Source organism: Balaenoptera acutorostrata, chromosome 14 (assembly GCF_949987535.1).
Source record: "Balaenoptera acutorostrata chromosome 14, mBalAcu1.1, whole genome shotgun sequence".
In the NCBI taxonomy this organism is placed as follows: Eukaryota; Metazoa; Chordata; class Mammalia; order Artiodactyla; family Balaenopteridae; genus Balaenoptera; species Balaenoptera acutorostrata.
In genome coordinates, this window is record NC_080077.1 from 14,565,963 (window position 1) to 14,579,806 (window position 13,844).

General features: G+C 39.9%; 1 protein-coding gene and 1 long non-coding RNA gene across 3 annotated transcripts in view; one reads left to right on the forward strand and one right to left on the reverse strand.

Annotated features, from left to right (window-relative positions):
* The window catches only part of ESR1 (estrogen receptor 1), a 258,433-nt gene that overhangs the window by 20,876 nt on the left and 223,713 nt on the right, over window positions 1-13,844 (reverse strand). Inside the window, exon 6 of the mRNA XM_057528224.1 lies at window positions 9,892-10,025. Coding sequence (XP_057384207.1) covers window positions 9,892-10,025 — 134 coding nt within the window. The remainder of the gene's footprint in view (window positions 1-9,891; window positions 10,026-13,844) is intronic.
* On the forward strand, window positions 2,259-9,981 carry LOC114235834 (uncharacterized). Of its 2 annotated transcripts, none has more exons than XR_003621917.2 (4): window positions 2,259-2,541; window positions 7,676-7,966; window positions 8,409-8,590; window positions 9,895-9,981. It is a non-coding gene; the product is annotated as an uncharacterized LOC114235834 (long non-coding RNA). The 2 variants fall into 2 exon arrangements; XR_003621916.2 differs by having other exon boundaries at window positions 7,916-7,966.

Below are 13,844 nucleotides of genomic sequence, written 5' to 3' on the forward strand. Positions count from 1 at the left end.
ATATTTATACTCTTTCACCCAGCAATTCCACTTTGAGAAACATTATCCAAAGTAATAATCACAAGCAGGCAAAAGACAATTATAAGAATGCAAAACAAGCGTTGTTTATAATAACAAAAGAGAGAAGTCACTTGTGTTTAACAATATCAGATTTGTTAAATAAATGATCTTATATCTTCATGAATGATTATGCCAGCCATTTAAAGTCTTATTTTTATTTATTTATTTATTTATTTTTATTTTTTATTTTTGGCCGTGCGGCTGGCGGGATCCTAGCTCCCCGACCAGGGATTGAACCTGCACCCTTGGCAGTGAAAGCTCAGAGTCCTAACCACCGGACAGCCAGGGAGTTCCCTAAAATCTTATTTTTAAAGAGAGTACATGTGTATGATCCTAATTAACATGGGTAAATATAAAGATGAATATATATACACGCAGTACGAAAAGAAAAGAAAATAGTTTTGAGCACAAATTAAGTGTTAGTCTAAAGTAGGCACTGTATTGTAAAAGCTAACCTGTATTAACAGGTAGGCACTATTATGCTCGCCATTTCATGGACCAGGAAACAGGAGCCCAAAGCGTTTAAGTAACTTGTCCAAAGTCATACTACTAAGTAGCAGAAAGGGGATTTGAACTTGGAACTAGACTTCCTTGCTCTTAACCCTTATACTCTATTGCAGTAAGATCCATCAAAAAGTCCACATGGTGGGTTAACCTCAGGTGGTTATTTCCTTAATAATATATTTTGTTATTCTAAAATTATCTAAATTTAACATATTTTTTTGTAATCATAATTTTATTTTTAAAAAGAACAGTTCTGAAGTCAGAAAGAGAAAAACATATACCGTATTCTAATGAATATATATGGAATCTAAAAAAAAAATGGTACTGATGATTCTAGTTGCAGGGGAGGAATAAAGAGATAGACATAGAGAATGGACTTGAGGTCACGGGGTGGGAGGGGGAAACTGGGGCGAAGTGAGAGTAGCATCGACATATATACGCTACCAAATGTAAAACAGATAGCTAGTGGGAAGCAGCAGCACAGCACAGGGAGATCAGCTCGGTGCTTTGAGATGACCTAGAAGGGTGGGATAGGGAGGGTGGGAGGGAGGCTCAAGAGAGAGGGGATATGGGGACATATGTACGCATATGACTGATTCACTTTGGTGTACAACAGAAACTAACACAGTATTGTGAAGCAATTATACTCCAATAAAGATCTATTAAAAAAAAAAAGAGCAATTCTCCTTTTATATCTGTCTTTATCTTAAGATCGTGAGGTCCCTGAGGTAGAAACTGCCTTACTAATCACTGCTACTATAATCACTACTGGTATGACCACGGGGTCACTTTGATGGAACATCCCTAGGGTCCAGGGAGCAGTCCACATGGCTCACTTTATGCAAACTAGTATGCAGGAACTACTACTACCTCCCATTTTACAGATGAGGCAACTAGAGGCAACTTTTCCCTTCCAGCACTTAATGCCTGGAAAAGTAGTAAATCCTCAATAAATGGTAGTTAAGCTAACATATAGTAGCTTAGAAATCCATGGATATCACTCAGTTCAGTGGGGGTATTGCTGTCTGTCTTATATGCCAGAAGAAAAACAAAACCTAAAAAGTAGATATAAAGTAAAAACTCAGAGAAAATAGAACCGAAGCAACCTCAAGCTACCTCAACATACAAAAGTAGCCGTACCCCGGGGGGAAAGTGCTAAAGGAGGCTGGGGCTGATGTGGTGCTCAAGGACCAGGACCCCATGGGAGAGGCAGGGAGTTTGTTTTTCCATCTTTTTTTCAACCCAAGAGAAGCAGTCAGATGTAGCCGTGGGCACACACATGAAAGGCTACACCCAGAAGTAGGTCTTCCAACTAAGTGTAGGGTTGTTTGGTTTAGACTGAAAACTTGACAGTCTGACTTTCCATTTAAATGTTTCAGGAAGAATACATATTCCAATATGGCTTTTACTTGTTCAATGAGTATCATGCAAGGAAAGGAAAACCCCATTAAAAAACAATATTTTATTTCACTTCTGAGCTCAAGAAATTAGTGGGATTTTGTTGCTGTTTTCTCATGGTCTTCTTCAGTTCAAGTGTCAACACACATTTAGATTTATAGTTCAATGTGCCAGGCATGAGGGCAAAGAGAGGGCATCTATGGCCCTTCCAAATATAGGGCCTGAGTGTAATTCTTGTCCTATGATTAGAACAGGGAGATCCTGACAGCAAAGTCTCTGCAGGATATTAGATCACATAATATTTTCCCTCTAAAAAAACAACAGATTATAATAGTAATGATGATATTAGCTCATATTTTTAAGCTATCTTGTTATGTCATGACAAACCTTTGGGTTAACAGGACTGTTTAGAATTACTATTTCTATTTTATAGTTGAGGAGACCAGTGAAGAGAGGTCCAGTGGCTTGATGAGACCCTGTTAGTTTAATGGTGGAGCCAGAACTTTCCCTCTTGCCTTTCTTCTGACTCCAGCCAAGTCCAACTCACCCTAATGACTCAGCTGAAGCATCGGTGCTCAGGTAAGGACCTTGCTGTCTGTCTCTGCGGACACTCTGCTTCCCTTCATCGTGACATTCTCTTATCTCATGACATTGAAATGATCTGTTAATTGCCTGTGTCCCCTGCCCAAGCCAATATGTGAAAGACAGGCCTCCATTTCCTGTCCCCCGTGCTGGGCAATGTTCTTTCTGAGAACTAGCAGTTTTTCCCCACAGTTTGCAGAATGGTTCATTTTATAATGTACTAGAGAACTAGTTTAACTTAGCAGACATTTCATCACCTACAGCAGTCGTTTTCAAACTAATTTCCACACACTGCTGAGGATTAAAAGAGGATTCTCAAAGGTCCTTAAACTGTCTCTTGGCCTTTTAAAATTGTGCGCTTTTATCTTAACAATATTCTAAAAAATATCATTAAGACATTAATTTCAGAATGTTCTATGTCAGTTAGATCAGGAGTTCTCAGTCCTGGTGAGACTGAAGTCTTGGTGGGAGCTTTAAACAAATACTGATATTCATGGTTAATGATATCGGAATCTCTGGGAAGGGTCCCTGCAACAGAATTTTTTCAAAGACCCCCCAGAGGATGGAAACGTGTGGAGTATTGAGATGGACCCATCTAAATAATCCTTATCATCTTTGACTGTTTCCTAAGTTACATATTTTTCACCCGTGCTGATGATGGCCTCAAGTCTAACAGTTATGTCGTAAGTATCTCAGAAAAATAAATGCAGAAGCAAACAAAATACATAAATGATGTGTTCTTGCCAAAACAGGGCGCTACAGAAGCAGAGGCTTTGCCATCCTTTTGGACACAGACAAGGGGGGAGGGCAGGGCCCTCACAAGAGGCTTGGTAGACTAGCAGACAGAGATCTGCCCCAGCAGGCTGCAAAAGGCAACTCGGTTTCTGCCAAAACATTATTACCAGTTTGCCTTTCAGTCTGTATTTAATTTGTGAATTTGTTTTGGTTTTGTGTGTATATAAGAGCTATGAACATGGAGTTTACACTCATTCATTTACATAATGTGACTATTTATATTTAAGCAACATACAAAGAGCATTTTAAGTCAGCAGTGGGGTAGTCTGTGGCATTTTTCTTTTTTTTAATGGTCCTGTATATTATTCAAACTTAAGAATACGGACAGGTAATTTCTGGACCCTAGAGAATGTGGGTGAAAATGGTGGTTGAATCCAGGACCTAAGAGACGGCTTCCGCCTTTGTCCATGCTCCTTGGAGCATAAAAGGATGGGCAACTTCTCCTCCCTCTGAGGTTCTCGAATATGAATGGATAACTGCTCCTAATGTCAGGATCATCGCAAGGATTTCTAGGCTCCCAATGGCTCCTGCCTTTGCCCCGTCCAGAGAGTCTTCCCCAGGTTACAGGCACTCGGTTGGTTCCCCCAGTTCCTTAGAAGTTCCAAGAAGTCTCTGCAAGAAGACGCAGGACCCAGTCCACCCCGTCCGGTGCCTGGAACTATTCCACTCACAAGAAGGGCATCTTTGCCGTGAGAATGCAATTTTTTTAACCCCAAATGACCGGCGTGAAATCCCACTTCAGAATTTCCAGGCAGGAAGTTATGTATCATCTGCTAAGAAAAACGTGCCAGGGTTTTTGTATTTGGAGAGTCTACAGACCGACATTTATGTGCACCTATTATGTGCCAGGCACTAGGTGGTCATTGTTTCAATAGTCACAATTCTGTGTGTTAGGTATCATTATTTCCATTTTACACATGAGGCTCAGGGAAGTGGCTTATCAAAGGGCATCCATCACCCCCTAGGTAAGTGCCAGAGTTGCTTCTCTTGAATGCCTGGGCTCTCTAAGACAAAGTCCATGGTGCGCCAAGTGTTCAAGAAATTAACGGAGGCCAAGAGGCTTAAGGCCACACCATTAGGTGGGAGCAAGGAAAGACTCCAAGAGCTGTCGACTGCCTACCGGATCCATCAGCCAGTGAGAAGACAGCGAACCACTTAATAACTATCAAGTGACATTTATCTCAAAATTACCACAATAAGCAGGCTCCCTGGAGAGGAAGGTTGGCATTATAAAGAACTCAAGAGATAATACAATCAAATCTTCTCCACTGTGACAGCAGTGGGCATACCTGACAATGTGTCTATCTGAGATTCCAAGGCTTGTTCCCATCAGGAACCTTCAACTGTTAAGAATTAATGATCCTTAATGTTTACAGTCAACATATTTACAGTATGTTTTTTAAATGTTCTTTCATCTAAATATAGGGACTCTGAATCATTGTCTAACTTCTACACTTAAAAATATCAATGCAGTAAATAATTGTCTAATAATTAGCAGAGAGAAAGCAAAGAATTCAGCTCCGAGAGAGGAAATAGTCTTTGTGATGGGAGCCTGTTATAATTAATCATGATTGCAAATGCTTCTCTGATGAGAGCGCAGCCTCTGGTGAACATATACAAAGCAAATGGATGTCACCAGCTTCCGCATCAGATGTTTCATCAAGGCATCAAGATGACAAGGTATGCCATTATTAACAAAGCAGAACTAGGTGACAGACAAGAGCTGGTACCATTTTTATGTTTACATTTAATGTATATGCACCTGTAGGATATTCCATATCCTTTTTTCTTTAAATGAACACCGGGATACACACTTTAGAGATGTGGTCATAATTCTTCCTTCCTGGCATTTTACTTTCCTTTAACTTTCCACCTCGGGTTTTTAGTCCCAGTGGTTTTGGCTCTTTATTCTTCTTTAATACTCCATCAATTGAAAGAGAAATGTTGTCTGAAGATCAGTTTTGGATGAACAGGTAATCAAGGGTACAACATTTTTATAGCAGAAGGCTTTCCAGGAGTAACAAACATGCCTGCCAATGGTAACACCGGGATCCAGCAGGCAAAGAGTTGGAGTAATTGGAATTAGTTTGTGGGTCAGGAGAGAAAAGAAGATCCACTGTAACACAGAGGGCAGAGGAGCTGCAGTCAGGGGTCTGACAGGCTCTCCAGGGAGCCAGTTGGATAAAGTTACCTGGGAGTGAAGTACGTGAGGCTCTTCAGAATTACTGAGGCATATAAAGAATTGTGGTCAGAAAGATGTTCAGAAAATGGGGAGAAATAATTATTAAATTGATTTTGAAGACCAAACGCAACATTTATTAGAGACCGTAGATTTATACGTATTAAGCTTTGACTCATGAATTTTTCCGAGTCTTGAAAAACACTTCCTAAATGGGTGGTATTCTGAATGGGAGTGGATTCTGAAGGCTTTAAGAGGATCACATAGGTGGGGAAAGAGGATGAGAAGAAGCAGAGTCAACTGATGGTGAATGGGGACACCACAGAGTTTTCATCAAGGTCTGTCAAAATTAAGGTTCAAATAACAATCAATTACTATCCATGAGATAATCTTGCTCTAAAATTTCTCTAAATAAAATTAAATAGCACAATTAACAAAGTCTCAGGAGAACAGTTACAATCTCTATTGTTATTATTACCCTCCTGTCCTTGAATATTTTTTTAAGCCTAGCAGAAGGGAGGCCTTTAAACGAAAAGCACTTAGTTTTATTGAAAAACAGTCATGAACTGACTCCGTTTAAGCCAGAGATTCTCATGAGTGATGATGACAGTTGTCACTGATTGAGGACCTACTATGTTCCAGGAACTGCTTTAGACACTTTATACACAGTTTCCCCTTGATCTCACAATAACCCAAGGAGATGGGCATTATTTTTTTCCCATTAATGGTTTGACATTATCTAGATCTATAGTACACTGAAAAAGATGATATGTTCCATCATGGTGGGAACAGCATGGGAAAAATGGGGACTTTCTAGGTGCTTCTGGTCATGCCCAGCAAATACGCGTCTATTAAATGACTGAATGGTCTAATACTTGTTGGCAGTTCACAGGCTGTGAGGAATTAAAAAAATTAATAGTTTATAGGGAAATTAGGACATACACGCATAAAGAACCCATCCAGGCTAAAAATAAAACACTGAAAAACCAAAACCAAAGAACGATGTCATTCATTTTCATATATTTGGCTTAAATTTCATGGTGAGAATTCCATAACTGATGAGTTATTGAATAAATGAATGAAATTATTGAATCAATTATTGCAATCAGTGCACCAACTGACCAAATGCTAGATTGTGAGGTACTGGCTCTAAGAACTAAAATAGTCTGGAGAAGAAAATCTCATTATGGACTTGGGTTGTAGCAAGATTTCCTGAATGAGGTGAGATCTGAACTGGACCTGAAGAATTTGAAATATTGGAATTACAAAGAAGAACTGAAGTCACGTTGGGTAGCAGGAACACAGTAAACGGGCACAGAACCTCCTTCCCGGTCCCCCTCTGTAGCTCCAGCTCCATCCTCCTCTCCCACTGCTGCTGCCTCACAGCCCTGTGCCCTGAGCTCATCTGCTCTGTTCGCATTTGCCCTACCTTGGACCCTGTCCAGCTAGTTCTCAGAATGCCTTGACGCTAGCGTTGATTTGGCTAGGGCATCTTTGGATTAACTAGCAATGCCTCTGTCCTTTGATGGGGAGTATAAAAACAAACAGTGTTTGTCCTATGGATGATTAGAGGCTTTTGCAAGCAAAGTAATAAATTATTCTGTCTCAGAAATGGTGAATACCTCCCACTCCCAAACAGCTGTGAAGAGGGCTTCCCCTGGAAATGTTGGCATTTGGGAGACCTTCTCAAGGCTTCCAGAAAGACATTCCTAGCAGGTCCTCATAACAACCTTTCAACTCCCCTTGTGTCTCGGCCCCAAAGTCAAGGCTAATGTAAACACACCCTTCTCAGACTTTGTTGACAGGGGCTCAGCCCAAAACCGAGGGTTCCTCCATACACTGAGGTCTTGTTTCCCAGGGACCAGAAAAGCATCTTCTAGTGCAGGTTTCCTGAATCATTTCTAGCTTGGCTTCTGTCAGAGATTCCAGGAATTAGAGTCACTTTGTATTTTGTCTCATGACAGGTGAAGAGCTGCCCCTGATCAGAGCCATGAATTGGTTGGGTTTTTAGAAAAGTCCATACCTCCAGTTGTGGGAAAAAGCTGTTGATCGTCGTGGTGACCCTCATATGACTGATCACTTTTTGACTCTGAAAAAGGCCCTGAGCGCCACACCACTGTGTTTAGGAGTCATGGCCTTTTGGATTCTGTTTTTCAGGAACAATATGAGACACCAGGAGCTGTGCTCAGCGGCAGATCTGCTTTTCCAAAACAGAGCTCACTTTTGGAGTGGAAAGAGCGATTTCACTTTTCCCAGGTTGAGAGATGGCTTCTGTTTTTGCTACAGCTCGTGAGCCAGCAGTGCCGTCCTTACAAGAAAAGACGAGCTGCTGGTATCTCATGAAAAAGACAACTATAAACTCTGTCAGTAAAACAGTGCCTTGTATTTCCAAAATAGCGTTCCGACCCTCCCGGCGCAAGGGAGCTCACAGAAGATCCTGAGAAAGAGGTAAAAGAACAAGGATAGAGCAGGAAAGTTTAACTGGTGTCAGGGGGCAGCAGGTGGAGGTCCACATCCTGCGATGGGAAATACTGTTTGGAGATGCTGGTGCCAGTCTTTAATAAATACTTTCTTGTGAGGGCTTAAAGTTTTCCCTCTGGGATTGAACAAACTTAGGTCTATAAATCCAATATTTTGATGGCAAAAGTCCCGTCTTTTTTTATTACATAATATGAAAAGAAACACCCTCCCATAGGAACAGACCAGTAATGCAGGAAAAAAACTCTGCAGATCTGAAAGATATATTTTTGATTACCAAGATCAGAGCAGCTCCTTTTGTTGATTTTATAACTCCAGCTAATTTCACTTCCTGTCCGGGGTATTATTTCCTAGTAAAGGTAGGAAAAAAAGTCCCAGCACTTGACAGGCCTGCCGTCTCTGAAATTAACAGCTTGCCCACATGAGAGACGTCGGCGTGTGCCAGCCCTCCATCGAAGAAGGAGCAGGTTCAGGACCTGGCACTGTGCAGCTGAGTGGCACTGCTCCCAGAACTCTCATCCAATAAAGAGCCATTGTGGGATCTGGACCCTTCAACATACAGGACAAATGACTCAAATGAAAAGCACAATGCACGTGAGTGGAACCTGAAACTTGAATGGAGCGGTAATCACTTCCTTAGTAGAGAGCACATTATTTTTCATGCAACTTCATTCTGTAATTCAGTCCCTGCCTAGTGTAATAGTACAGATTTCCATTTATCAGTTAAGTGAGAATGATTACTATGACAACCATTAAGCAATATAGGTTACTAGCATTGGTGGGGAAGAGAAGTGGAAAATTGTTAGGGGATATGGGAAGATCCGGATTGGCATTCATCAGGAAGAAACAAAACATCTCAAAAGACAAGGGAGTGCCGACTCTTTCCATATGGGATCAACACAAACTGTAGTTCAGCTATTGGGAACTTTGAGACCATATCGAATGATGTAAGAAACTAAATCTAAAATCAGGTCCAGGGCTTCCAAACAGTTGTGATTTGTATGTGAGAATGAGGTCTCTGGCATGAGGTAGGCCTGAGGCTGGGGGACTAAGGTCCAGATTAAGGGCATCTACAGTGCAGGTGACACCCCATTGTTAAGCTTCAGGTGGTACAGACTGGGGATCTAGTGCTTAGACTCAACTACCGAGGAGTCTGGGACGAGTCAGGGTGCTGATTCAGGCTGAGCCATAGTTTCCATCTGGGTGACCTGGAGTGACTCATTATGCAACAGCTAACCTCACCACCAAAAAAAAAAAACAGATGCCACTCTCAGCTAAGCTTTCTCAAATGAATACATAGGAGGGAACAGTTGAATTAGACACCATGGATCAAATGAAAACCACTCTTTCAGCTGGACCAATGTACCGAATTCCACGTTCCTCAGTTTTAGAACTAGGTTTTTCTATCTCTGAGCCAATTATATTTTTCAGCTAATCAGTTTTGACCAGAAACATGGTCTGTCTCAAGTAAGCCTCTTTGCTTATGATCTGGAACTTAGAATTGGTCACACTATTTTAACAGGGTCACTCGCTCTACTTACTTTCTGACATATACAACTAACAACAGACTTATGTCCACATACATGTACCACTTTAATAAAAACAACCCCAATATCTGTGAGAGGATAAAAGTATTTCAACAGAAAGGCCATTGGATTCAGTGTTCAATTTTTGTTTTTCATTCATCATTTTTGACCAGCATGGTTTCACCTCCATAAGTAATTTAAAAAGAAGATAGGCATTTTATTTTATTTATTTTTTTATTTTAAATGTGTTAATTGTTTCTATCAATTTGTGATTATGTCTTTGTAGTAGGTAGCTTGTACCTGGTTGAAAATACAAATAAATATTTCTTCCAGTAACCAGCATTAAAATTTCCCATGTTGTTCACTCACCAGAATTAAGCAAAATGATGGATTTGAGGCACACAAACTCCTCTCCCTGGAGATTCATCATACGGAACCGAGACGATGTAGCCAGCAACATGTCAAAGATCTCCACCATGCCCTCAACACATTTTCCCTGGTTCCTATGAAAACACAGGAAAAAGGAATTAAAGAACAGGAAAGCTTCCAGAAGACATGATAAGGTTCACATTCATAAAAATTTACTGGCTCCAAATCTGTAACAAAAAACCACAGCCCATTCTCTTCATGGAGCATGAACATTCATTTGAATTCTAGAAGGCAAGATGAAGAAAGATTTTCCATCAATAAAACATTTTCATTTCAAATTCTTAGAAGAGATGTATTATTCAATCCCAAAATCTGTCATGCTGAATACGAAGTTCTTCAACCTATGGGTAATTAAAAATGATTCGAATTCAGGTAAATAATTTTTCTAATAAGTATTTTTCAAACTGCTACTATATTCTAGAAGTTGTGGTAGTAATGAGAATAAAAATAGGGCCTCTAATCTCAATATGCTCATGACATTGAAATAATATAATAGACTGATTAATAGACTTATATAAAATGCTTTTGAAATACAGGACAAACTATGAAAACTATGAGCTGTAGTTGTGCTGGAACCATTGGTGTTGCCTAGGATGACAGGTAAAGATTTGCCGAGTGGGTGGCATTTGAGTTGACACTTTAAGAAAATGTAAATAGGATTTCATTGAGCTGAGGTGTGAAAGCATCGTTGGAAGAGGCCCTAAACATGGAAAGGAGGAACAGTGTGAAAGAACTTGGAGCAGTGTGCTAGAAGCAGAAGGAGATAGGAGAGTAATCTGGGAAAGAAGGACAATGTCGGTTGATGAAGGATGTCCTACATCACTATATAAGAAGTATAGGCTTTTTCCCTGTACAACAGAGCTTTGGCATCAAGGATTTAGCATTAGTAGTTGCAACTATTGAATAAGCAAACTCAAAGGTTCAAAACATGTAATATTTTCAAAAGAAAGTATTAGTATCTTTTCCATAGGGTTGGTGCAGAAATTAAATGCAGAGATGATACATGTGAAAGGAATTCATTCATCTTGTTATTCATGAGCTGAATTTGGGGCATGATGGGTTTGGGGGAATAGAAAGAAGCTAGAATATTTTATGCTTATGCAAACATATGTTTGTGCAATATATAAAAATTTAAAACATGAACAGTAAATACATTGTCCAGCACCTTGTTTTGTTTTTAATTGATATATTTTGGGGTTCTTCATCAACTGTTTTAAAGAGCTGCATAGTTTTTCACTAAACAAAATGCTATTATTTCTCTAACCACTTCTTTGTTGGTTGACATTTAGGTTGATTTCAAGTATTGTGCTGTTACAAACATTTCATGCAATGACTATACTTATGTTTATGTCTAGACACATGTATAAATAGCTATAGAATAAATTCCTAGAAGCCGAATTGCTAGATCTGAGGACTTATGTATTTTTAATTTGGACAAATAGTTCAAATATTGCTTCTAAAGAGCTTGTACCATTAGGCTGTTGGTAGGAGAATATACTGGTATAAGCTCTTCCTCTGAGCTGCCTGCTTTTGTACTTTGCCCATATTTTTTGTTGGGTTTTTGGTCATTTTCACATTGATTCTTAAGAGCTCTTTATATATTACAGTAATTAGCCTTTTGTTCTATGTGCTTTTAATTATTTTCTCACTATTTGTCATATTTTTCCTTTGGTTTTGTTTCTAGTATTTTCTTCTGCAAAATATTCAATTATTACATAACCAAATTTATCAAACTTTCATTTATGGCTTTAGAACAGTATGTTTTGCTTGAAAAGGTCATTCTCCCTTCCAATAACATATTAAAAACTATCTTATGTTTCCTTCTAATACAGTTCCATGTGTTTACACTTAAATCTTTGATCTTCTGGGATTTATTTTTATAACAACTTTATTGAGATATAATATCATATCATATCATTCACTCATTTAAAGTGTACAATTCAATGGATTTTAGTATATTTACAGAGTTGTGCAATCATCATTTGAGATTTACTTTGGTGTAAGATGTGAGACAGGGATTCAGCTTCGTATTTTTCCAGGCAGCTACTTAGTTTTCTTAACACCATTTATGGAATAAGCCATCTTTTTTCACAGTGACTTAAAATATGCTAGGTACTTTTGATAAATTCATTTACTTCTTACAACTGCCCTTTAAGGTTAGTATTATTTTCCCTATTTTCCAAATGAGGAAGTTAGGATTCAGACCGGTTAAGTCAAAGCACACTGCCTACCAACCAAAGGAAAGTATTCCAACAATAAGATTTTCTTTGTCTTCCTTTCTTGCTCTACTTTAATTCATTCAAAAAGATTTATGGAGGGCCCCTTATATATCAGGCTTTGTGCTAACATTAGGGGACAGAGAAGAAAGCCATGGCCCTTGTTAATGAAGAGATCAGGACGGGGGTGGGGGGTGAGATAAATTAGGAGTTTTCGATTAGCAGATACACACTACTATATATAAAATAGATAAACAACAAGATCCTACTGTATAGCACAGGGAACTATATTCAATATCTTGTGATAAACTATAATGCAAAAGAACCTGAAAAAGAATATATATATATATATATATATATATATATATATATATATATGTATGTATATATATATATAAAATATATATATATATATATAACTGAATAACTTTGCTGTATACCAGAAACTAACACAACATTGTATATCAACTATACTTCAATAAAAATTTTAAATAAATAAAGAGATCCAGAACAGGGGCAGACAAGAAAAAGATGAGTGCAATATGACAGGATGCATTCCCCAGAAGAGGTATAGAAAGTCTTATATCTAATGTCAGTCTCCCCAAATTTACCCCACATCAATATTGAAGCAATTGTCATAGAATTCTCCGATAAAGGTAAAAAGAGTTTTTATGTAAAGTGCTTAGAATGGCATGTAGCACACTGTAGGGGCCATATTTAAGTCTTAGCTACAGACATATTGATAAATAGGTAGATCCCTAGATATCTGGGTAGAGGTTGGCCTTTTTACCTGAAGTATCCAGAAAATAATTGCCATGGTGCATTTTGCTTTGTGGAAGTACAGGTGCATGAGAGCTAGACATAAGCAGAGGGGAATCTTTAAAAGCTATATTGGCAAGGGGGACCTTCAAGATGGCAGAGGAGTAAGACGTGGAGATCACCTTCCTCCCCACAAATACATCAAAAATATATCTACATGTGGAACAACTCCTACAGAACACCTACTGAATGCAGGCAGAAGACCTCAGACTTCCCAGAAGGCAAGAAAATCCCCATGTACCTAGGTAAGGCAAAAGAAAAAAGAAAAAACAGAGACAAAAGAATAGGGACAGGACCTGCATCTCTGGGAGGGAGCTGTGAGGGAGGAAAGGTTTCCACACGCTAGGGAGCCCCTTCACTGGTGGAGACGGGGGGTGGGGGGAAGCTTCGGAGCCATGGAGGAGAGCGCAGCCACAGGGGTGTGGAGGGCAAAGCGGAGAGATTCCCGCACAGAGGATCGGTGCCGACCAGCACTCACCAGCCCGAGAGGCTTGTCTGCTCACCCGCTGGGGCGGGCGGGGGCTGGGAGCTGAGGCTCGGGCTTCAGAGGTCAAACCCCAGGGAGAGGACTGGAGTTGGCGGCGTGAACACAGCCTGAGGGGGCTAGTGCACCACAGCTAGCCGGGAGGGAGTCCAGGAAAAAGTCTGGAACTGCCTAAGAGGCAAGAGACCATTGTTTTGGGGTGCGTGAGGAGAGGGGATTCCTGCCCTGTCTGCCCACAGAAGGCAGAGCACTGCCTAAACGAGCTCCAGAGATGGCTGCGAGCCGTGGCTATCAGCACAGACACCAGAGACAGGGATGAAACACTAACACTGCTGATGTAGCCACCAAGAATCCTGTGTACAAGCACAGGTCAC